The sequence below is a fragment of the Pholcus phalangioides genome, unplaced genomic scaffold (assembly GCF_987345545.1).
Source record: "Pholcus phalangioides strain wild (caught in Gottingen) unplaced genomic scaffold, Ppha-v1.0 ptg000007l_1, whole genome shotgun sequence".
Lineage (NCBI taxonomy): Eukaryota > Metazoa > Arthropoda > Arachnida > Araneae > Pholcidae > Pholcus > Pholcus phalangioides.
The window spans coordinates 23,684,321-23,711,482 of record NW_028301600.1 but is presented as its reverse complement, the minus strand read 5'-3'; the positions used below and the strand labels follow the sequence as shown (position 1 = coordinate 23,711,482).

The 27,162-nt window shown below is 37.1% G+C and overlaps 1 protein-coding gene across 3 annotated transcripts in view; it reads right to left on the bottom strand.

Moving 5' to 3' along the window:
• Positions 1-27,162, bottom strand: part of LOC149085085 (uncharacterized) — a 71,074-nt gene that overhangs the window by 28,799 nt on the left and 15,113 nt on the right. For all 3 annotated transcript variants that reach the window (XM_089232873.1, XM_089232875.1, XM_089232874.1), the window contains exons 3-5: positions 18,883-18,998; positions 12,352-12,476; positions 1,823-1,917 (exon numbers count right to left, since the gene is read on the bottom strand). In XM_089232873.1, the coding sequence (XP_089088999.1) occupies positions 1,823-1,917; positions 12,352-12,476; positions 18,883-18,998 (336 nt within the window). The remainder of the gene's footprint in view (positions 1-1,822; positions 1,918-12,351; positions 12,477-18,882; positions 18,999-27,162) is intronic.

Here is a 27,162-nt window from a genome sequence, read left to right as displayed (position 1 = left end):
GAAGCTAGTACTGACTCGAGTACTTTATCTCTTTGTTTAGTTTTGTACCACAGTTGATGAAGCCAATGAAAGTAAGTATAGGGTATGAATAAATTTATTGGTTTTACTTGCTCTGGCACAGGAAATGTCATAATTAGACTATAATGACACATTACAAAATAAGAAAGGATAGACTTGCCTGCAAAAAATTTATATTAAGCCACTTCACACTTTTAGAAATATTTGGAATGAAATGAAAACAGCAGGTAGTAGCATGATCACAAACCTAACCTCTTAAAATAAATCATCTTGTCACCTTCTATGAGCAGTTAGCATGCCAAGAGCACCACTTTATTGAAATGTAGAGTAACATAGCTGCAAACTTTGAGGGGGGGGGAGAGGGAGAGAGAGAGAGCAAAACAATTCTGTAAAAAAATAAATGTAAAAGGGATCTTTTAAAACATTTTAGGTATTTTTCATTAGTTTAAGGGAAATTTTAGGGATATTTTCCCATAGCAAAAACCGTGAAACTGTGCAAGCCATCACTAATCATGGCCAAGTTCTTGGGTTAAATTACCTCTCAAAAATCAAATCTCTCGCAAATCAAAAAATCTCCATCGGGCCTGAAACGGGACGTATGGATAAAGCAGATACACCAGATCATGCCAATTTTGGATTTCGAAAGGCTGGATTGATGCTTGCTGATTGAAGAATTTTGTGTTTCCTTCCCAAAAATGAAATATATTTTGTGATTTGACGAAATAGTGACAATTTACACAATGCTTATGAAGCAGTTTTTTTTGGGTAAATTCTTGGGGAATAATTTTTACCTAAATGTAGGAATTTTTTACAATCACGGGTGAAATTTGGGAGATAAAAGTATTTTTCAGGAGTCTGGAAGATAGCACACAAATTCAGGAGACTTGGCAGCTATGGATAAGTACAAAAGAAAAATTCTGCCAGGGAACATTTCCAGAAGATAATTGAATTCTACAGATCACATTAGGTCCCACTTATCCTAGTGTACCTTACCTTAAATCAGTATAAATGAATGTTTAAATTGAACCTCAGTGATTTTTTTAAATATACAGTGGAGGTTCGGTTAACGAAAAATTCCTATAACAAGCAAAAATTTTGAACAAATTTTGATTCGGTTAACGAGCAATGGTTGCGCACTATGAGCAAAAAATTTTGAGCTTTATTTATTTTCATGTTATGACAATGGAGCTGATGGTTTTGTGCTTTTTGATTCGCAAAGTGAGCTGTCCGGATAACGAGCATGTTGACGAAATGAATTATGCTCGTTAACTGAAGTTCCACAGTATATATATTAGAGAAGGGGATTTTCTTAACCCTTTAAGCAGCATTGGCAAGATATTTCGCCTCCTTAAAAGCCTTATACATTAGTATTGACAGCTCAGATATTTTATAAAGTTGACTTCTCATGACTTCTCAATTTAAAACTTTTCCCTACACCACTTAGTTTGCATCGCCTGAAAATTGGAAGAGGGCCTACTTCATCAAAAAAGATGGCATTTTGAAGGATGTTTGAAGAAACTGTCCTATATTTTGGCCCAAGGTAATTTCACTGTCCTTAATTATGCCAGATAAATTGATCCACAATACAGCAGTTATTGATGAACCATCATTACCATGTGCCCCCCCCCCCCACAATCTGCAGCAGAGCCCATAGACTGAGACCTTTGCAGGCCAATCTATGATGAATTTATGAAGTGTGAAAAAAACAAAAAAGGAGAATGTAATTTCTTTTCAACAATGTTTAGTAATTTCTGCTGTGTTGCTTAAAAGGTTAAAAACAAGCTTGAAAAACATAAAAATTTACTTTTTTTCAAATCATCAAGCGTTTGTAGAGCTGTTCTTTCATCAAGTGAATTGATGTCCATTGCTGGGACAACTGCTCTGTTATGTTCTTTAACACTGCAAGCAAATAACAATAATTAAATAATCTAATTGAATATTTGACACAAAAATCTAGATAGTCAAATTGTTCTTAGTCAGACTGTTCGATGACAACATCAGTTGTGATCAAAATGCAACTAATCTTTGGTTACACTAATTTTAAACACTGTTGATTCCTGAAAAATAAGGGCATTTTTTTGTACAAGCATATTTAATTCCAAACATTTAAATTTTTGTTTGTTTGAAATTTTTTTATAATGCAGACATGCCAACATTGGCTTAAAGCTTGTTAGTAGTGATGAATGTTCAGCTTTTCCATGGGGTACCCCCCTAGGACAACATAATTATAGTAAAATAAAAAATAATCAGTCAAAAATTTGATTTTTTTCAAATTTTAATTCAAAATTCATTAAACACAGCACCTCAGTGGCACTGGAACCTAGAGGGCTCAGGCCACATGATCCTCCCCTTCTGAAACAATGTTCTGAGGTCACAGAGTCCCTTAATAATTCATGAATATTCAATGCAATCCCAACCAGCATATGCCCTTGTGGCCGTATCTACAGACTCAGGGCTCCCACTCAAAAAATTAGAAAAAGGAAGAAAACACGGGACTAAAAAGTAGGACGGGGAGGGTAACCCCCTAAGACAACATAATCATAGCATGATGGGAAAAAAATCTCTTTTTTTAAGAGATTTTTAAGAGAAAAAAATTTTTTTTTAATTTTGAATTAACTTTCTTTCTTCATAGCACTATCTTATAAGATTAACTCAAGCCAAAGCAAAATGACAAATGACTTGGTTACAAAACCAATTTTTGGCCAAAACAGTGCACTAGCAACCAGAGATAATTCTTTTTTCTCTCTCCTCATATATATTAATTTTTTTTTGGAGTCTTCCAAAGTGCAGAGTTTGTCTAGTCTCTTCAACAATGCACAGAGAATTTTAAAGACGCATGTTTTTTAAGAATGATGCTCTTTCGAGACCACTTTCAAAAGCACGGGGCAAAATATGTAAATTACAAGATCCAATGCAAATAAGGCAAGGTGAACCAGATAGTTTTACTGCGCTGCCATCCCTTTTAAAGGGATTTGTTTACATTTCACTGTTCAATGCCAGTGTAATCGCTTTTGACAAATGAAACACTTTCATTTCTAGCTTATTGTAAAGCATTGTAAATATTGTTTATGCCTCTTCACACATGCCTGAAAAATACAGAAGACAACTGAATGCTATTGGGTAGCATCAGAATCACCAAACCTAGAATAGGCCTATGTATTCAACTGCTTTGTAATGCAAACTACTTTTTCACCTATATACAAAATGTGTACCATAATTTTGAATGATAATGTTAGTTACTGTCCAAGACCATGAAGTAATAAATACAAAATTATTTTTTCCATCCAAACAGAAGTTTTTAATGACTGCTCTACTTGTTGAACCCTCAAACTAAGCAAAAGAAAAATTAATAAACCAAATGGTCCACATATACCCCCCCCCCCCCACAAATAACCTTAAAAACGATGCAATTTCTGCTTTGGCAGAATCATCAATTGCAATCTCCAACATTCGTAATATTTGGCAATATATCGATGATTCCCTGCTCAATTAAAATCAATTACACAAATTTTGTTGATAGGATTTGATAAAAAAGTAAGAAAAAAACTAGAAAGTAGGACAAAAGTAGGACATTTTACCAAAAAGTAGGAAAAGTAGGACGAGTGGGAGCCTTGCAGACTTCTAGCAACCCTATACTCCCATCCCTGTTTTCTTCATACCAGAGCTTCTACAGCTGTTCTGCCTGCTCGACCATGCACTATGCAAATGAATTCAAAATAACAGGCAACAAGACAAAAAATAAAAATGGCGTACCCAATAGCAAATGAGAACGTGATAGTGATGCTGATGGCGAATAATAATTATATAAACTGTTGCCAGATTTTTGAGAAGGGTGGTGAGCTAGTTAGGTTGTTGACCAACTGGTTTGTGTCTTTGTTGATATAGAATGATTCGAAGAAGTCCAAGTGAGACGGTGAGGGGCATTTTTTAATGATTGTGGCAGGAGAGAAGTCAAATTCATGCTTGAAGGACCAGCAGTGTTGGGCTATGGAAGAGCAACAATGGTGGATCCAGGTACAGTATATGTAGTTATAAACAATTCATAAGCAAACAAACATGAATAGGAGCAGATTTAGCTGTCATCTTTTTTTTCTCATCTACGAATTCATCTTAATCCTGGGGGTGTGCCTTAATGAAAGGGAGGCGAGGGTCTTCTTGACAACAAAACACAGTTCTTATCACAGTTGTGTCGGGGGGAGTATCCTTCCTAGCTTGCTTAAAAAAAAGATAATTTTCAATCTTTCTTTAGTAGTGTCAACACTTTTCATCTCTCTCAAATGCAGAATAGCGACAAAACGAAAACATGTTGTTTAAACATCGAAAAAAAGTAGAAATAGTGAAATATATTGAAAAAGCGGGTGATGGTGGCAGGGTTGTTTGGTTTAAACCACGTTGGTTTAAACCTTGGTTTTTTTCAAAAAATCAAATAAAAGTTGCCTAAATATCATTTTTTTCCTTGCAAAATATCATATTGGTTCATTATTAGCCAAAATGTTTCATTTTTACCACATTTTATATCCTTGGGATACATTCTGATGGCATATCTTTAAATGACATAAGATTTTATAAGTGGTTTTTTTCAAAAAGTTTCATGAAAGTGGCCAGAATATATATATTTTTTTCATATGAAGTATCTTAGTCATTTAAAGTTATATATAAAAGACATAATTTCTCATTCTTACAACATTTTCTAACCTTTGGCTACATTCTGATGCTCTATCTTTAGCAAATTCATGAATAAGGATTGCATCACACATCTAAATGTAATGGTGTATTATCTCACAGGGTTTCTTTTCCCTTCACAAAGAAGCAGCAACAGTAGTGATACCATCATGCTAGGGGCAGGTGGTCCTATAATCCAATAAAGACACCAGCTGTCCTTAAAGGAGAAAGACTAGTGTACTAGTTGTTACATTACCTCACATACATTTTCATTTTCTTTCCCATAAAAAGTAGCACATCTCCTACTGTATATCTCCCAGTCTTAATATTCAATAGTTGTTTTTTTTTATACTTTCACACACACACTGTTAAGCCCAGTTAATCAGGGTTCTACTAAATAATAATAACAGATTTATGAAAAATAATCAGCTATATACAGGGTGATTATAATTTAAGTTTTGATTCCAAAACTATACAATAAGTACTGATCAGAATGACTTGAAAATTTGCATGGATACTCCTGAAGCAATGGAAGTTTCTTTCGCAAAAGAAAAAAATGCAAAATGTTCAAGTAGACGATGCTGTACTTGGCCCGCAGTATAATCTATTTTGTGCAACCACATCATTTCGGCACTTCCACAGCATCAGTGTGTGGATAGAACTTCTATCAAGATGCACATTGCAATACCAGCAAAGCAGCTGCTGAAGACCCATTTTGACAGGATGCACCTTAACCCTTGCAACTTCTGGCTGTGGGGGTACCTCAAAATGTTATAAACAGTGGTCAGATTAAGTGGTTCAATAAAGCTAAATTGCAAGAACATCCACATTATGACCATGGCATACTCCGATTTCGTTGTTGAACAAGAATTTTTGTGCTTTCAACCTCATAGCCAGAACACGCGGTAGACAACATATTTAACATTTCTTAAGTAAGTTGTAGTTATTTGTTCAATTACTTCGTTTTTTGTGATGTTTCCATGAATTATGAAATCGTGAAATGCTATAATTAAGTTATCATTTTGCCATGACTGACTGACGTTTCCATTCTGCAAGCAAATTTCCCAAGTGGTGGATTATGTCACTAATTTTACATTTTTAATTATCTTTTTCCCCTTTACCAAATAAAATTCCATTTTTTCAGGAACATTCATGTTAATTTTCAAGTCATTCTGACAATCATTCTGCTTTTATAGTGTTTTGAAATCCAAACCTTAGTTATAATCACCCTGTATATAGTAAATCATCGCTAATTAATCTGCATTATTTATACTTCATTAAATACATTATATTCATCTAATTTTTATTATAGTTTTTATTCTGCCATGACTGTCTATCGTTTCCATTCTGCGGGCAAATTTCCTGCATGTTGGATGATGTCATTAATTTTACATTTTTAAGTATTTTTCTCCCTTTATCAAATAAAATTGAATTTTTTCAGGAATATTCATGTCAATTTTCAAGTCATTCTGACAATCGTTCTTTTTTTTACAGTGTTTTGAAATCAGAACCTTAGTTATAATCACCCCGTATATCGTAAACCATTGCTAATTAATCTGCATTATTTATGCTTCATTAAATACATTATATTCACCTAATTTTTATTACTTTTTGCGAAATAGCTTCCTAATTAAGTATACTGAAAGTAACTGGAGAAAAACTTTTATATATTATATGATTAATAATAACATTAAAAGAATTTTCAAACACACAGTAATCCATTGAGTTAAGCAAAAAATAATTAAATTGCAAAAGTTGGTTTTTGTTAAAATGTAATAAATATTTATTGATTAATTAGCATGGAAATAGTGTTAATTAAAATTAATAAAATTTTATTTTAGTTAATTATTGGAAGTTTGAATGATTTTTCAGAAATTTTATTGTTTTTAATGTTAATACTATTTAAAACAAAAAAAACGGTTTAAATCAAAAAAACCCGGTTTTTTGGTTTTTTTCAAAAAAACCAGGTTTTTTACCAACCCTGGATGGTGGAAACTAGCAGCTGAATATGGAGTAGGTGTGGCAACCATCAGTGATTGAAAAAAAATTGTAATAAAATTTGCAGCCAGATGGACTAAAGTCTTATGAAGTGTTAGGAAGTTTATTTATATGTACCCGTATTTTCATGGTTTAACGCAACCACTGAAGACAATCAAAACCTTCCAGATTTGAAAGAATGCTTAGATATGCTTCAGGAGCTCCCTGTATGCCAGTCCTGTCATGAAGAGGACATGTTTCAGTGGTTGGAAATTGATAATGATCAAGAATAGGATAACTGACAGTGGTGATGAACCAACGGCAGATGTAATAACACGCAGTGAGGCAGAACAGTGCTTCACAAAATGCCGTTAGAATCATAGCCTAACACTGATCCACTTCAATTTTTAATGTTGAAACACTATTATGGGATGAGATAGCAAAATGTTGTACAAGCAAGTTGAAGCAATTGAAGATAGTTTCATTTTTTTCTTTTTTTAGTAAAATACTCATTATAGCGGGAGTTACTAGATGTTGTAGACAAAATGTTTTTTATTTAAAAGAAAGAGAGAAAGAGTCCTCTCTGGTGATTATTTTCAATCTCGTATCTGGTCTGAAGATGTTATATTTTTCATCTGCATCCCTTATTTTTGTCTAAAGATGTTTCATTTTTTATCCGATTTCCTTATTTAGTCTAAGAATGCTTTAATACTGCTTTTGTCATTTTCATTTTTTATCGTTCTTTTATTTTATTTTTCAAGTCATATTATCCGTTTGTGGCGATGTGTGGTGACTTTTTTCTTCTGCAACAAAAACAGCTGTTGTACAAACGGCTACAACAGCTGTTGAGTCAAATTCGAAATGAACCAGCAACAAGAACAGGGGAGGATGACACAAAAAAGAAAAATGGCTTAGCCAATCACAAACGAGAACATGATAGCGATGCTGATGGAGAAGAATAATTATTGTATAAAGATGTTTCTTAGAAGATAAAGATGTTTAAAGAAGTAAAAAAATTCTCCAAAAAAAGGTATGTGTTGAGTTAAATTAAATGGTCTATTTTTTTATTATATAGTTTTTTTTTATTTTTGAAGAAAGCAAACAAATTAACACAAAGATTTGAAAAAAAGGAAAATTAATGTGATATTTGGCATTGCAATGAATTACAAAGTTTCGGAAAATTAGGCTCAAAAGAGGATAAATACAATCTCAAATCTGGAACTGCGTTCAATTTGCTTCTATATTTATTTTTTATATAAGTATACGAAGCGAACGCCTGTTCAACAAGCTCCGTGCTCACAAACGGCAACAAAAACATTATGGCTTTTCTAGAAAGTTCACTGTATTCGTCACCATGATGAGCCCAAAAACTGACTAGGTTCACCATTCCGTCATTGAAGATGTTCTTTAGAGTGGTATCTGATGCGAGCTCTAGCAATTTCTCCTTTTCTGGAATCGACGATGAAGCCGATTCGAAATACTCTTCTTTGAAAGGATTAGATATCCACCGATCACCCATTTCCGGCTCTGAAAAGTATTTTTCAAACGAGGATTTTAATCCTTCGAAGTGCTCAATTATCTTATCACCGACTGTTAAATTTAGCCCGGCTCGTGTCAAGAAATTGTGAAGTGTTTCAAACACTTCAGGCTGTCCTTTTTTAATGCACTTTGCCCAAAAATCAATTTTTTTTTTCATGGATTCTATTTTGTCGACAACTTGGAAAATTGTACAATTTTTCTGAAGTGAAAGATTGAGTTTATTAATCTGGTGGAAAATATCATTCAAGTATGCAAGGATTTGTAGCCATTCAAAATCAAAAATCCTTGATCCAAGATTTTTAAAAGGATGCTCTTCTAAAAAAAGGGCTACTTTGTGTCGAAGTTCGAACAGCCGTGTCAGAACTTTACCCCGGGACAACCACCTAACTTTGGTGTGCAAAAGCAAAGTGTTGTGAAGGCTGTCCATACCTCCACACAACAATTTAAACAACCTGGAGTTGGTAGAATTCACCTTGATAAAGTTGACAACTTTGACCGCTTCATCAAGAACGTTTCGCAAATCTGGAGGTAAAGGTTTCGATGCAAGGCTTTGTCTGTGAATACAGCAGTGAGTCCATTTCATTTTGGGGGCGACTTCTGCCACGCGTGCACGAAGGCCTGAGTAGCAGCCTTCCATGGATTTTCCTCCATCTGTGGTGAGTCCAACGCATTTTGACCATTGAATTCCTTTGTCAACGAAATAACCATTAATTGCTTCAAATACATCTTTACCAGTCGTACGACCCTTCAATGGTTAACAAATAAGGAGATTCAAATTCCAAGTCTTTCAAGTACTTAACAATTACAAGTAGCACCGAATATTGCACAACGTCTGTACTTTCGTCGACTTGGATAGAAAAAAATTCACAACTTTTGCCGTGACTTATGACTGTGTTCTCAATATCGTCTGACATGTCCTGTATTCTTCGAGACACCGTGTTATTTGACAGAGGTATTAAACTCTTTTATATTATATACTCTCTTATATTTCTAGAATTATTTTCTCTGCTCATTCAAACGGTATTTTAGGGCACGTTTAGTTTGGCCTATATATATATGGTAATCCGCATTGGCATGAAATGCTGTAGATCAGGAAAATTGCATTGAAATTATTTGGGATGTTGTAGGCCAGCAGCAGGCTTAAGTAGTAGCACAGTTAATAGGAAGCATTACAGTATCTATTAAAAAAACTTTAACAACAGTGTGGTGTCAATCTTAGAGGAAATTCCAATACATTATCTGCTTGGATTGCATATAGAAACCAATCAGCAAACCAAATGACGTTATGACCGTCTTAAATATGTTTAAAATTATGTTTTTCCTGTTAAACCTCTTCTATAGTTTGTGTCAGGGCCTACTGTTATTGTAACATGACGACCTGGGATCTCTTACAATCCTGTTGTTCAATTAATCTTGTTTAGACCCCAGGGTTCGTTGGTTACCGGAAACCACCCGAGGCTTCCGCTGACAATCCGGTTCGGGTCAGTTAGTTCGCTTAGTCTGATGGTCGGGGGGTGGGGTCTCCTAGCCATCGGGCGAGAACGGGGCCAGAAGTCGGGCTACCAACGTCCCATATAAATTCCGCTTTACATCCATGTCAGAGATCCCAATAGCTCGTCTAGTTACCTTCTCTTTCCCTTGGAGACCTGGCCAGGATCCACAACTTTTAAGCCTATTGCACATTGTAAAAACTCATGACATTATAAACCGTAAGATGGTCCTAGGAACCACAGACGGCGTGGAGGTAAAATATATTGCACATTTATATAACACTTTGCTGAACATTTATATTATATTACACTAATATATTACACAATTAAAATAGAGTTTGACGATGACGACTCGACGTGGCCTCCACCGACGAACCACGGGAACCCCCAGAGGGAAAGAGAAGGTAACTAGACGAGCTATTGGGATCTCTGACATGGATGTAAAGCGGAATTTATATGGGACGTTGGCAGCCCGACTTCTGGCCCCGTTCTCGCCCGACGGCTAGGAGACCCCACCCCCCGACCGTCAGACTAAGCGAACTAACTGACCCAAACCGGATTGTCAGCGGAAGCCTCGGGTGGTTTCCGGTAACCAACGAACCCTGGGGGTCTAAACAAGATTAATTGAACAACAGGATTGTAAGAGATCCCAGGTCGTCATGTTACAATAACAGTAGGCCCTGACACAAACTATAGAAGAGGTTTAACAGGAAAAACATAATTTTAAACATATTTAAGACGGTCATAACGTCATTTGGTTTGCTGATTGGTTTCTATATGCAATCCAAGCAGATAATGTATTGGGACTTCCTCTAAGATTGACACCACACTGTTGTTAAAGTTTTTTTAATAGATACTGTAATGCTTCCTATTAACTGTGCTACTACTTAAGCCTGCTGCTGGCCTACAACATCCCAAATAATTTCAATGCAATTTTCCTGATCTACAGCATTTCATGCCAATGCGGATTACCATATATATATAGGCCAAACTAAACGTGCCCTAAAATACCGTTTGAATGAGCAGAGAAAATAATTCTAGAAATATAAGAGAGTATATAATATAAAAGAGTTTAATACCTCTGTCAAATAACACGGTGTCTCGAAGAATACAGGACATGTCAGACGATATTGAGAACACAGTCATAAGTCACGTCAAAAGTTGTGAATTTTTTTCTATCCAAGTCGACGAAGGTACAGACGTTGTGCAATATTCGGTGCTACTTGTAATTGTTAAGTACTTGAAAGACTTGGAATTTGAATCTCCTTATTTGTTAACCATTGAAGGGTCGTACGACTGGTAAAGATGTATTTGAAGCAATTAATGGTTATTTCGTTGACAAAGGAATTCAATGGTCAAAATGCGTTGGACTCACCACAGATGGAGGAAAATCCATGGAAGGCTGCTACTCAGGCCTTCGTGCACGCGTGGCAGAAGTCGCCCCCAAAATGAAATGGACTCACTGCTGTATTCACAGACAAAGCCTTGCATCGAAACCTTTACCTCCAGATTTGCGAAACGTTCTTGATGAAGCGGTCAAAGTTGTCAACTTTATCAAGGTGAATTCTACCAACTCCAGGTTGTTTAAATTGTTGTGTGGAGGTATGGACAGCCTTCACAACACTTTGCTTTTGCACACCAAAGTTAGGTGGTTGTCCCGGGGTAAAGTTCTGACACGGCTGTTCGAACTTCGACACAAAGTAGCCCTTTTTTTAGAAGAGCATCCTTTTAAAAATCTTGGATCAAGGATTTTTGATTTTGAATGGCTACAAATCCTTGCATACTTGAATGATATTTTCCACCAGATTAATAAACTCAATCTTTCACTTCAGAAAAATTGTACAATTTTCCAAGTTGTCGACAAAATAGAATCCATGAAAAAAAAATTGATTTTTGGGCAAAGTGCATTAAAAAAGGACAGCCTGAAGTGTTCGAAACACTTCACAATTTCTTGACACGAGCCGGGCTAAATTTAACAGTCGGTGATAAGATAATTGAGCACTTCGAAGGATTAAAATCCTCGTTTGAAAAATACTTTTCAGAGCCGGAAATGGGTGATCGGTGGATATCTAATCCTTTCAAAGAAGAGTATTTCGAATCGGCTTCATCGTCGATTCCAGAAAAGGAGAAATTGCTAGAGCTCGCATCAGATACCACTCTAAAGAACATCTTCAATGACGGAATGGTGAACCTAGTCAGTTTTTGGGCTCATCATGGTGACGAATACAGTGAACTTTCTAGAAAAGCCATAATGTTTTTGTTGCCGTTTGTGAGCACGGAGCTTGTTGAACAGGCGTTCGCTTCGTATACTTATATAAAAAATAAATATAGAAGCAAATTGAACGCAGTTCCAGATTTGAATTAGGTTGAAAAGGTGTTCGGTTGACCAAGTTGTTCGAAAAATTGATGCTTGGATAATTGATGTCCTACTGTAAAATGTATCTTCAATATGGGGTATGATTACTTCAAGCAATAGTATAGCACCTACAGCAATTTTTATTGCTGTTGACAATAGCAATAACAACTATGACATGAAATGACATAAGCAAAAGCAAGCAAATCGAAAGTTCAACCAGAAAAATTGAGCAGGAACATATTGTGTTAAACAAAATGTCACAATACTTTATAATTCAATTATTTTCCATGAAATATAGGTACAACTCACAAAGATGGTATAAAGCCCAAAGTGTGAGGAATCTCAGAATTCGGAAACAGATCTTCATGTTTTTCTTTTCCTTGACATTCAATAGCAGAACTACCAATGGCAGAAGCGTATCTAGAAGACGCAACCTAAAAATACACACATACAATACAATACAATTACAACGCCACAACAGGCAAATTGCCCAACGAGGTGGCTGACTTAAGAACATCATGGATCCCCGAGCCATTTTTTGGAGTCCCTACCTACTACTGCTACACCACACATGCACCCCCCCCCCGCGGAACCCGTACATGCGGGAATGTGCGTGTAGTGCAACCTGACGTTAAGTTTGTTTCGGTGTAATGCTTGTTATGTGTAGTGCTGTCATCTGCCCCCAGTTTTTCTAACTATGAGTGAAGTGTTATGGTTGAATGATTTACCGTTGTAGGACTGTTACTCTCTGTGGCGAGACTTTTTAACGGGGAGATCGGCTCGCATTTGCGCCTTGAAGTTGGGAACCACAGAAAACCAACTTCAGCCGACCACCACTGTGGGGTTCGAACCCGGATCCTCGCATCACGAGTCCGGCACTATAAAAATATATATAGAAACATATATAGAAAAATTTCAGAGATTTATTTGTGTACTGTTTCTTTAGAGAATTCAATATCTATATTTTAGCTGGGTATTTTGGGTGCTTCTAATGCCTGTAGTGACATAGTTTCTGCCACACAAAGTCCATTACTGTTATTCCATCAGTATCATTTTTTGCGCATGCACAGATGAAGCTGGCAAGTGCAGTGCCATCTGATCACCATTGGCCATCTCAGGGATGCCCGGAATTTCAGAAAAGGACGCATAAAAATTTTGTTCACACGTCCTCTGGGCAGGTTCTTTCCTAGTTCTAATAAGAAAAAGTAGAGAGAAAAACCTCCCAACTTTTTTCCCCTTTCTTTTTTTTCTTCTTCACGTATAACAATCGCGACATGATTTCTACCATGTATCATGATCCCGCAACCTTGAAAAAGTGGTTTACTATTTTGTACACTGCACTGCATTGCACTGATATATACACGGGTTGTTGATGAATAAGATGAGGGATATCTAGTTACTTCCCTGAATGTGGGGCCATGTAATTGTGGAATTTTGGAGTTTTTATTCCCTTGTGGATTTTCTCCCTTCCGGTTACATACCGGAAATTATGGCACTTTCACAGCTATCTGCCGGCACTCAAAGACAGCTTCTATATGGCGCAAATTCATCTTGTTCCTACAATATTGCGAATGTGCATTTGTTTTTTCAAATCATAAAGGATTGGAATGTCCGTTCAAATTGTAAAACTTTCCCGAGATTATGGAAAAAAAACTGAATTTGTAAAAACTCTACCTTGAATACCCCCAGTTTTGTCATCTAGCTGCTATGTGGCAGTCATAGTTTCATCAACAACAGGTGTGTATGCAGAATCAACTTTTAGAGGGTCACAAGGATCTAGTTCTTCACAGAAAGTTTGGGTCACTAACACTCAAAAACAATTTTACATTAACAGGTATAGTATAAAAGAAATTATTTTACTCCAATATTTTAAAATTCTCTGCAAAAACATTTTTAATTTTTGATCTGGGGTAAATTTTGCTTTTGGTGAAAATCCGGATTTGGAACCCACGATTGTGTAATGGCAATCGGCTAAAAATATGATTTTCTAAAGTTTTCACATTTTGGCTATTCCTTTGAAAAAAAACGGTGGTTGCCACGGCGATCACACAGACCTACAACACATATGTATACATTAAACTTCAAATGCATGCATTACCAGTTTGGAGGATAGAAACAGGGCCGCAACTGGGAGGGGGAAGGGACAGGCGGGTCTAGTGTTCCATGCTATGGACTAGAGGGGGTACCAAATTCACCCTTTATAACTGCTTCTTCTACATTACATGGGTGTGCCAAAATGTGTATGCTTGCCCCATTTGAGAAAGTATCTAGTTGCAGTGCTAGATAGATGGCACCACCTACTGAACACAAAACACTCCAAATGCTGGGCACACACACATAAGCACACTTAAGTTTCTCCAACACAAATCGGACATATTCAGGTGGGAAAATATGTGGCAGTTAAATGGCGACAGATCAGAGTGGTGGACCATCAGGGAAGGAAAATAAAATCATTTTACCAGGAAAACCAAAATATAATAGAGAATCAGAAGATAAGAGAGAAGAAAGAAAATCTAATTTGCTTTAAATTTGATTAGAAGATATTGAAAGTGCTAAGATTTCTTTAACACAATTTAAAATCAATCAGAAGAAAATTGATAGATTGATTTATTAGTAAATATATAAATGTGTGCCTTCAACTGTTAATTAAAGTGTATCCTACTTATAACGTTTTTCAAAAAACCATCATAAAAAACATTGTAAACAGGAAAACACTTTCAACGAGAAATCTTAAGGAGAATTACTTATTGTTAGGACCATGAAAATAAGTTGTACTAAGTGAAAAAACATTCTAAATGGGAGGAACATCATAAGCGGGATCTACTGTACATTTTTTTCAGATTTATTATATGTGCAGAATTCCATACGTTAGATTCTCAGTGCTAATGAATGAGCTTCTTTGCAAGCTTTTCCTATTAGTAGACAATGAAAGCAAATGAACCTTTGGATAGAACATGTTTTCAGAAATGAATCACTTGATTCACAGATACCTTCTTCAACCCAGAACATGGCCCAACGCTCAGTCTCAACAAAGAAATATAAGTAGGTGATCAAAGACCTGGGGCATACTGGAAGAAAATTCAGAGATACCAGTGAATTAGGGGCATAATTTTTTTCAAGATACATTTTTGTTTTTGAGAAGGACCAACTTTCACTCAAAAAGGACCCAGATTTTTCGAATAACCTGGGTTCCAGGATCCAGGTAAATTAGAGTACAGCGGCATCTGCCATCTACAGCAGTGGTTCTCTTACGTTTTAACCATAGCATCTCTTTCCCATATCAAAGCTTATCTACAGCTCCCCACAGCAGTCTAACAAAGAATTGCTTCAAAGCACCTTTGACAGGAGTGCCACTCTGCAGCACCTCTGACAAAGGTTGGCAGCACACAGTTTGAGAAACACTGACCTAGAGCAGTGTTTCTCACAGTGGGCGATAGAAATAATGAGTATAACATAGGATCTTAAGGGTTTGCTTGAGTTTGGGGGGGGGGGACAATGATAGAAAAATTTCTGAAGGGGCGATGGAAAAAAACATTCAAAAACAATTAAAAAAGAATCTCAATGTGGGAGTTTCTATTTTGTAATTTATTTTGCGTGGGTGTCTCTTACTTATGTGGTCATACACGTGGCCCTTCCCAGGGGTTACAACCCACAGTTTGGGAACCACTGATCTAGAACAAACACGGATTATAATTTTGTATATGCATTCATTACACAGAACTTCCCTCATCTAATTTATTTATTATACGTGTATGTAAAAAACAATATTTAACAAAACCAATATTTAGAGCAACAAACAGTAAAGAGATGGGTTTCATTTTGAAAATAGAGAGCTAAGTGGGGGGGAGGGGGAAATCATGATGTTTTGAAGGGGAAAAAAATTAAGAAATGAAATATAAGAGCATCTCAAAGGGGCAGCAAGAGTCTGAAGTTTGTCTTTAAGAAGAGCTCTAGGCAACTGCCCCCTTATATACAGGATGCATAGGTAACAGGGCATATAGCATTTTACTGGCAAACCGTTGATCCTTGAGACAAACATACTTCCAATTGGGAAAAGTTTCCAAATAACGTGTAGTACTCAGATATGTCATTCATGTTCCAAGGGGTTGTTTAGTTATTAAAATAAAAATGTTCACTTTTTACACCCTGTGCTCAAGAACTAGTATCTGAGTGTTGTGGCACTTACAGTGGACTCCTGTAAGACAGAATTTATTGTGGTTGCAGCCCTGAGAGCACTAAGTTTGGATTTCCAATGGAACCAACTGATGTGACAAATTTTAGATTTTTCAAAAAACACTTTACACATCTCATATTGCACCTAAAAGTTGCAAACAAGTAATGAAATTTTGCATACAACTAGAACACACTTTAAAGTTTCCAAAACGATTATGCAAATTGGACACAACTACAACTCATCTACCATTTCTGGCAAGAACGTTGTTTCCCGTTTCCCACCTAATATTTCACTGTTTACACTGCTCACCTTCATCACGCTTTATTTTGACATCCTTCATTGAAACATTTTATGCATAACAGTTTCAATAAAATTTTGAAATTGCTCAAAAAATATTGCTTTGTTTTATTGATCAACATATGGTCTAATTCAATTGACAAGGTAAAAAAATAATTGCACAGTAAACACTATGCACTGTATACACCAGGGTTGAAGCTATGGTCGCATTTTTTGCAAAATGCAACAAGAAAATCTTAGAATGCGAAAGTAGTAGTAACCACTTTAGCAAAAATGCATAAAGGAGGTATGAAACAAGTAGACATCCATCCATAAATCAATCATTAGCATTTTAGCGTTTTGCTAAAGCTTTTTTTGCTTTTTTGCTAAAGGAATTTTTTTTATCTACCTTAAACCCTGGTATGCACCTTCCCTCAAAACACTTGACTTGATAATGAAAGAGAGAAAATAACATTTTGGCAAAAAGTGTTGATTTTTAGAAAACAATTTTTAAAATATAGATTGCATTTGGCTAACATTTTACAAATCTGGTGATAAATTTGCCAATATTGTAGATGAAGGTAACACAAAATAACAAGATCTTTCCACTAGAAGAGAAAATGCACTAATTTTTGAACGAAGACGATGGAACTTAGCTTCTAACGGGATTGAATATTTCAGTTAATTTTCAAAAAGTTGCAGCCTGCTGCTAGGGGAGAAATTTACTTTCACTGGATGTTTGGTGCATAACTGACCATTACAAAAATTCAAAACCTTATAACTCCCTAAATATTTGTTCAATCCAAAAACAGAAAACATTTTTCTATATTAATTTTTCACAAGGAATCACACGCATAATTATTGGGTGGTTGATATATCAACCTTGTAGTCAAATTTTAATTGTGTGAACTCCATAAATATTTTGTTAACTAAGATTTAAAAAAATTCAAATGATTATATAGTATTTTAATAGTGGGAGAACGCTAGCATTATAATAAACAATATTACAGAACAAAAACTATTAGTAAATGCCCCTCAACATTCCTCTGCGGAACTTCTAACGCTCTGTGTTACACATGAAGTTTGGGGATGGATGATGATTTTTTGCTCAGCTAAGATACATGAAATCAATAGGCTTTCTGGATATTATGCCAAAGTGAACAGGGAAAAAAATGGTTTCTCTCCACCGGGAAAAAAACAGGACCCACCACTTTAAGGAAAAAACATGAAGTTTGTTTCTAAGGGGAATGCTTGTTGTGTGTTTAAGAAGTCTTACCATCTGTCTTCCAAATTCAGAAACAAACAACTCTGCAGATTATTTAGCCTGTTGTATTATACTTAGATTTTAAATGTTTTGTTTACCTGATTGCTTTCTGTAGAGAATTTTTTAAATGGTACACATCAGCTTGCATTCACCCCTTCAAGTAATCAATGGAAACTGCATGGAAGCTTTATTTTTTAAGTCCCCATATCTTACATAAAATATACTATATTTTAACGTGTATAAGAGGCAGGGCCATAACTAGGATTTTTGTTGCCTGAGTAAAAATGATTTTACCACCCAGAAAACTGTAAAATTTGATAATTTTTCTAAGTGTTTCCCCAACTAAAACTGTCGCCCCCCCTAAATTTTGCTGCCCAGGGCAGTTGCCCCCCTGCCCTTCTCTGGTTCCAGCCCTAATAAGAGAAACCCTTTTTTGCCAAAACAATAGGTCCCCCCCCCCCCCAAAAGAAGTTTCTTGTACATGGATAGTATTATAGATATAAACAAATCACTGAATGTTTGAAGAAGCCAGCTATGCTGCTGCTAGATCAGTTCAGTGCACACTTAACAGATAAAACAAAGTTGGCAAAAAAAAAAATCAAAAACCCAATTAGCAGTTACTTGTGGGTGGCCTTACAAGCCAACTTCAACCTCTGGACGTCAGTATTAACAAACCCTTCCAGGCACCAATGAGGGAGTAATGGAGAAAATGGATGTAAGATCTTAACTCCAACCTAACACCAATGGGAAAAGTCTGGAGGCCAAGAAGTAGTGAAGTTTGCAGTCGAGTGACAGTCTTGGAATGGTGTAAAGAGGTGATTATAAAGGCCTTTAAAAAGTGTGGCATAAGCAACATGGATGGTACTAAGGATGATGCAGTTTACGATGGGTGACTCTGATAATGAACTAGTTGATGTAGCAGATTGTGATGCATCAGACTAGAGTGATAAGGAATTTAATGGTTTATATGATATGTATATAAAGATTTTTTTATTCACATTCTAAAATAAAAAATATCTTTGGTGAAAACCTTTTTTTTTTCCAAATTTTAAGCCAAAAAGTCAGGGGGATAAACATTAAAATATAGCAAATAAAAATATGCATAACTCAAAAACTGATATATTACCTGGCCAGATTTAGGAACTACCTTACCACCCTTTGACTGCTTCTCAGTTTGCCTTGCTGTTTGGAGCCGTTTAATGAACTTTAGATTTTCTCTGTGATAATCTTTCGGCTTTGGCTCTGAAAAGGAAAAACAAAAAATTCTAGACTGAAGTTGAACATTTAAGTATAAATACTGTTAGCGTTACGTTTCTCATTTTCCTATTTTTAACTATTATTATCTAGTTTAGCAATAGTGTTAGTATGCCTCGACCTCGACTAGCGTTGTGTAGAGCTTGCGACAGGAGATTTCCCTGGTCTAGGGGTATAGTAGCTGACAGTTTAAATTGTAAAGGGTGCTTGGATAGGGCAAGGTTGGAACTCAAGGTCGAAGCCTTATGGGAAAAAGTTAGGGTTCTAGAGGGCCCGGTTATAACGGATCCTCTTGTCGTCGAGCCATCTGTTGATGAAGAAACAATCTCCATGAACGACAGTTTAGAGGGCGAATGGGTGGTCGTGGATGAGGTAGAAGGGGATAGTGATAGGGGTTTAATCATCAGCGATTCTATTGTTAGGGAACTTGGGAACAGAGTGTGTAGGGATTTTCAGGGTTTCGAGCACTGTTGTCTTCCTGGAGAAAAGATTGGCAACGTTCGAGACATTTTTCATCACCGAAAGTTGCTCTTGTGGGTGATTCTGTGGGTGGGAACGAATCAGGTAGGAGCGAATATTAGTGAGTCTCTGTCAGAGTACCGGGATTTACTGTTATCCGCTAGGGGGGGGGGGGGTTCAGACGTGGCAGTGATTCCAGTGCTGCCAAGGGGTATTAGAGGGGGTATAGGAGTAGGATCCACCAATTCAATATAGGTCTGAAGTGTTGCGATCCGATATGTAAATCGGATGCTGCCGATATCAATCCGCCATGACGTCATCGATCATGTGCGATCCGCATATATAAAGGAAGATTTCCTCTGTGCACACACACACTTAATCCTGCCTTAGTTCAGTATCATGGCGCTGTGCGCTTGTGAGAGATGTTTTAATCTTAACTGTTTTTATGTTTAGTTATGTTGAGTTTCATTGAATAAAATTACTTTAAACCACCGCTTTTCCGCCTCTTAAAACATGGCGACGAGGATGGGATTCGATCCCTGCGACTTCGTTTTTCCGGTGATGCTGCTTGATCCTGTGAACTTTCGTTCCGTTATGCTGCTCGATCCTGTGGACTTTTTTTCTATAGTGCTGCTTGTTTCCGTGGACTTTTTCGTCTGTTCCGGCGCGGTTGTTGTTGCTCGATGGAGGTAAGAGGATATTTCTGATATTTCGATCGTTCAGTTTCGTGTTCTGGCCATTCAGGAATTTTATTTTTTTTTTGCCCCCTTCCTTTCTGGTTCAAAGAAAAAATTATGGCATGTATAGGGTCAATGTGTGAATTCGATATTTCGGATCCTTCCTCGTGGGACCTTTAAAGGGGAAAGTTAACTTACTTTTTGGAGGGTAATTGCATTGATACACCCGAGTTAAAACGTGCAGCTTTCATCGCGGTATGCGGCACAAGGACCTTGAGTATAATTCGTTCTCTGATCGCGCCGGTTACAGTTGTTGATAAATCTTACAATGACCTCATTACTGCCCTTAAAAATCATTTCATTCCGAAAGAATCTGTCACTTATTGTAGGTTTATGTTTCATAAACGTATGCAGCGACCCGGAGAAGGGATAAATGACTACTGTCTGCTGTGGGGAAATCGAGTGGTGGTGCCTGCGCCGGGCCGTTCGATGATTCTACGTGAGCTTCATCTAGCTCATCCAGGAGTGGAACGCATGAAAAGCTTGGCACGCTGCTATGTATGGTGGCCTCAAATGGACTTTGATATCAAAAATCACGTTGCTGGTTGTTCGCCTTGTCAAGAGACGAGACATGCTCCTCCACGTTCTCCTGTGCACCCTTGGGAGGTGACTAGGGTCCCCTGGTCACGGATCCACATCGACTTTGCTGGATCGTTTTAAGGACGGAAATTCCTGATTCTCATCGATTCCTACTCCAAGTGGACTGAGGTGAAAGAAATGTCATCTACTACTGCTGCATCTACTATAGATTAACTCCAAGACATATTTGCCGTTCATAGAATTCCTGATGCTATTGGCCCACCCTTCAAATCTGAAGAGTATGGAGAGTTCCTGCACAGAAATGCTATTCACAGTGTGCTCATAGCTCCTCGAAAACCGGCAGGAAATGGCCAAGCCGAATGTGCAGTTCAGACGACTAAGGATGCTTTGCAACGTATTGTGGCTGGGTCGTTTCGTAAATGTTTAGCTCAGTTCCTCCTACAGCAACACATTACGCCATCCTCAGTCACTCTTAAGTCCAGCCGCACTCCTAATGGGGAGAAGGCTAAGAAGCTGTCTGGACAGACTGCATCCAGACTTTGTTAGAGATCAACAGGAGAAACAGGAAGCTCCGGTCGAACAGCGATCTCTTTGAAAATTCAATGTTGACAATCAAGTGTATGCTAGGAACTATTCCAGTGGTCCGAAATGGGTTCCAGCAACGATTGCCAAAGAAACTGGTCTGGTTTCTTACCAGGCAACTACAGAATCGGGAGAAGTGATAAGACGTCACGTAGATCAACTATTCAAGCGTGAACCACCACTGAACCTACCAATAGTGCAACCTGATGAGGACGTTATGCCGGCTTAACCAGAGTCATCGCCATCCCATGAATTATGTGAGCAATCCAAGCTTGCTGATATGCCATCCGATCTTCAGGAGAAATCGCCGATTCCTGAACCAGTGCTTAGACCTAAACGAACTATCAAAAAACTATCCAGGTTCAAGGACTTCGTACCGCTGTAGCCGGAGGAGAGGGGTGTTGCGATCCGATATGAAAATCGGATGCTGCCGATATCAATCCGCCATGACGTCATCAATCATGGGCGATCCGCCTATATAAAGGAAGATTTCCTCTGTGCACACACACACTTAATCCTGCCTTAGTTCAGTATCACGGCGCTGCACGCTCGTGAGAGATGTTTTAATATTAACTGTTTTTATGTTTAGTTATATTGAGTTTCATTGAATAAAATTACTTTAAACCACCGCATTTCCGCCTCTTAAAATGAAGGACACTTGCTCCTCACTTGGGGTCACACTCTTGGAGCTTCCCGCATTTACCGATAGGTGGCTTCGTTCGGATGGGATCCATCTAAAAAAGAGGGGGGGGGGGTCTGGGAGGTTTACGATAATCTCAGGTTAGGTTTTTTACTCCCATACCACGTAGTCGGGAATGCAGGTTAATTACCGATAATTATAATAGTACTGGCGGGGAATTACCCACCTCTGACTTTGATGGCTTCTCGATTGACACTAAATCACCGGGCAAATTAAAATGTGTGCTAATTAATGCCAGGAGTTCGGGTAATAAGAAAGATTTTTTAGAAACTATGACGGTTGTGGAGGGCCTGGATCTTATAGCCATTACAGAATCTTGGGCAAACGATGGGGATGAATCCTTCTTACAGTTCTCAGGATACGATACTTTGTTGTGAAATAGATCTGATAGGAAAGGGGGTGGGGAGTGTTGATATATGTGAAATCATGTTTGAAGGTTGGAGAGTGTAACGTGAAGAGAAGTGATAGTGAAACTATATGGGTTGAGCTTGAAAACAAAAGACATCATAAACTTATTATTGGGGTTTGTTACAATCCACAGAATAGGGATCCAAACTACATCGCCAAATTTCATGATGAAATTTCCTACACGTGTAAGCGTAAGAGAGTTATCATACTTGGGGATTTCAATTACCCAGGTATTGATTGGGAGAACCTTTCACCTGCAGTTCAGTATGAAAGAGACTTTCTTAAGTTGGTGCGCGATATTTTTTTGTATCAGTAGCCACTAGGGGCACTGCTATTTTGGATTTAGTTCTTACTAGATCTGAGGATCTTGTTGAACGTTTTGGTGGGGGAAGAGTTTTCTTCCAATGATCATCGTATCATCAGATTTCACTGTAACTTTTCCTTGGGTAAGGTTGATAACAAAACACTGGTTCCTTGTTTTCGGAGAACTAACTTTGATGTTTTGAGAGGAAGGTTAGCGGAAGTTTATATGGGAAGTCAATGGGAAGAATTTAGTACGAAACTGTCCTCTGTTTTGCACGACATCATACCCTTTGTTTGAAAAAAGCGTGTTTGTACATCGCACCCTCTATGGTTCACGGATAGTGTGCGTAACCTTTATCTTGAAAAGAAAAGAGCACTCAGAGAGTATAAAAGTGGATGAGGTGACCTATCGTTGTTTACTGATAAAAGAAGAGTGTTGAAGAAAGGGATAGTAAAAAAGAAGTTGAATCTAGGTTGGCAGATAACATTGGCTCTGACCCAAAATCATTTTTTTGATACGCCAATAATGGATGTAAGGGAACAGTTGGCCCCCTCTCGATAGGAGGGTCTAGGTTAGAGAGCAATGTAGACATGTGTAGTGCTTTCAATGACTTTTTCACATCAGTTTTTAATGGAGATAATGTTATTCTATACGTGTGTTGCATGGGGTAATAAAATCCTCAACAATATTCAAATGGAAGACGTGGAGGTCCTGAATCTTCTAAAAAATGTATGTGCAAGCAAGGCGCCAGGACTAGATGATATCTATCCCAGTGTCCTCAGGGAATTTGCTAATGAATAGTTGGTTGTCGCACAGACATATAGGAGCAGTGTTGCTGAGGGTATCACCCCAAGAAATTGGAAACTTGCTAATTTTGTTTCGATATTTAAGAAGGGTAGTAGAGAAGCTGTGTCCAATTATCGTCCAGTGAGTTTGACAAGCTGCCTCTCCAAAATTTTGGAAATTATCATCAAAAGGCAGTTTGTGAAGTCATTCAATCGGGTCCAACATGGTAAACTCTTGAAGCGTTTACACGAGATTCGAATTGGGAAGCAAATTGCTGAATTGGATAGAATCGTGGTTAAGAGATAGGTTGCAACGAGTTATGGTGAACGGGGAATTCTATGGTTGGACAGGCATCACAAGTGGAGTTCCTCAAGGAAGTGTCCTTGGCCCCATACTTTTTATTGATAAACTCGATTAGGGCATCGATGGGATTACTAGCAAATTCGCAGATGACACTAAGCCGATGGGGGTAATCAGGAATCAAAGCGATAGGGAGTTGCTCCAGACCAACTTAAACAGGATTGCAGAATGGACAAATGAATAGAGCATGACGTTTAACATTGATAAGTGCGTGGTTGCTCATTTTGGTTTGAACAACCTACGGTTCTCTTATGAGTTGAATGGTGTCGCTATCCCGGATGCAACTAGGGTCACCGATTTGGAAATTCTCATTGACGAGAGGCTTAGGTTTTCAGCGGTAGTCAAAAAAGCAAATAGAATGCTTGGTCTCATTTTCAAAAAGGTCTCTTCGCATTCTCCTAAAGTAATTCTTCCGCTTTTTCGAGGCTTAGTTCGTCCGGGACTGGAGTATGCAGTGAGGTTTTGGAGACCATACCTACAGAGGGACATAGACTTGGTTGAAGGGGTGCAGAGAAGAGCTACGCATGTCCTTATTGGCATACGGGGCTTGAGTTATGAAGAGAGACTTCATTTTTTTAATACGTTTACATTGGATGAATGCAGGTGTCGAGGAGATATGATCGAAGTGTTCAAAATTTTCAATGGGATGGATAAGATGGACCATGAACTTTTAATAAACCACCAATCAACTGCTTTTACAAGGGGACACCAGTATCGATTGGTAAGGAACAATGCGAGGTTATTGTGTTGCAGGGAATTTTTCTTTAATAGGGTTGTTAATAAATGGAATAGCTTACCCCCGGAGGTAGTTAATTGTAACACAATTGACACGTTTAAAGGGAAATACGATGGGCATGTTGGGGTGAATCGAGAAGCTATCCATACTTAGAATAAGACAACCATAAATACATTATGGGCATTGTATAGTATTTTATCATGTGTATATATTGTTTATAATTGTAGTTTTTAATTGGATTGCTGTATTTTTGAAATATATGACATCCATATTTGTTATGGACATCTTTTTCTCAGCCACCTCGTCGGGCATTTTGCCTGTTGTGGCGTTGTATTTGTATAAAACTACCCATAGTAAAATCAATAAATTTTAGAGTGCAAGAAAACTATTTTATTAAAAAATAAAATTACAGCAGCACATTTCTGGAGAATAAAGATTTAGGGTCTACAGTGGATCCTGCTTATAACTTTTCTATTAAAAAAAACTGTTATGAAAAAAATGTTGTAAGCAAGAAAACTCTTTAAGCAGAAAATCTCAATGAGCATTAGTAAGAGTTGAGACAACAAAAATAAGTCATACTAAGCGGGATCTACTGTAATATATTCTCCACGTTAGTTCTACTTGAACTATATAGGATGGCTAAATTTTCATGACACAACACACACACATTATTTTACTTTACTCTGTTTTTAACATGGCATAAGCACATCTGTGTGCATATTACATCAGTTTTCTAAAATGAGGCTACCACCGCCCCTCAGTCTTTCAATAATTGATTAATCATGAATGTGATGATTTCAATATAAGATTTTACTGCATGGACAAGACACACACACGTACATTTTAATTGGTTAATACTGTAGAACCTCTGATTTTTCTGATTTTACAAAGTATAGTAAGCAATTTTGTGGATGTAATAGTTTGTAATGAGATTGTGTTTGTATTTCATTAAATAGATTTTATTAAAAAATTCAAATACGGAATTCATAGACAAATTTATTGTTTTCAAAAGCCTTTTGAGCACTACTGTATCTGCTAACACCGATGTGGGAGAGACTCAATCACTTCTGTGATTCTTGCCTTCATTTCTTCAATGTTGGTTTATTACAGGCAAACTTAGTTAATTAGAATTTTAGGAATTCCGCTTGAGTTTCCTATCCAATTTAAATGTTGAAAAATTACCTATTTAATTCAATTTTTTTTCCTTAATTTTTTGGATAATACTTATCTTTTCTAAAATATAGCATAAAATGTTAAAAAAATTACAATCAACAAAATCTGAAATCATTTTGTTGTGGCTGTGAGAAGCAATGCTTTTGGAATCAGTCTCAGACACACTCGCTTTTGCCTGTTCATGGACAGCTGGAGATTTACAGGCACCTGCCGATGGCAGATTCAGAGGCCACTTAGGAGATACGAAAGTTTGTGTGTGTAATCCCTCTATAGACAATGTTTGAAAGCTGGAGTGCTAAAATCCTAGTTACTTGTTTGGTAAAATGTGTTAAAGATTCATATCCCTCTAACATTATTGTTCGTTTATTTTGGAATATCAATATATATATAGCTCAGCAAGGTATTTTTCATCATGTCCAAATGAGGTTCATATGCTTGTTCAACTCTAGAAAAAGACAGTTTCATTAACTTATGGATGCTGGTATTGGTGAAGTAAACAATACAGTTGCGTTGAATTTTCGAATGAAGAGGACAAAACCAATCTAATAAAGCAAACAGAGGTCCCTATTCCAACTTTTGCAGAAGCTATGAACATGTTAGGAAAAATAAGGCTGCTGAAGCTTGAAAATTTCATTCTCTAAATCAAACCTAAAGATCTTGTGCAATTTTTTTACAGCATCCAAAAAAAAAAAAAAAAAAGACTCAAATTTACAAATGAAATAGTTTTGTGTAATCTAGTGTTTTATACAAACATTAGTTGCAATAACAAGGAAACTGACATATTAAGTCAGCGGTTCTCAACCTTTTACGACTCGCTGAGCCCCGTAGGCTCATTTCTTAGTTATTCATCAAAGAGTTACTGATTTATTTTTACTATTTAAAAATATAATTTTTTTTTTATTTTACTGGTTTTTTTTTATTTTCCTTCAGCAGCCACGGAGCCCCTGGAGAGTGCACAAGGAGCCCAAAGGGCTCTGCAAGCACCGGTTGAGAACTGCTGTATTAAGTGATAGTGTTCAATACATTTTTATATTTATTAGGAGTTATTGATTTTTTTAGTGAAAAAAAATTCGATATTGATGAATTCATATTTCTCTTTAGAGGGCTTTTGGCAGTAATCCGCCACGCTGGCCAGTACGAGTTGGAACAAGCCCATCTGCGTCCATTCACCACATGTTAAACATGGCTACTTACAGGCTGCACCACGAGAAGGTGCGGATTGGACTTTAAGCTTCTACTCCTAGTTGATATTTTTTTTTCAAATCAATTTATTAATTTATACAAAAATTGCCACGTTTTTAAGACAAATAAATTCAATTGGTCGAATGGTCGACGTGTTTCGGCTCTTCAATGGAGAGCCGTCATCA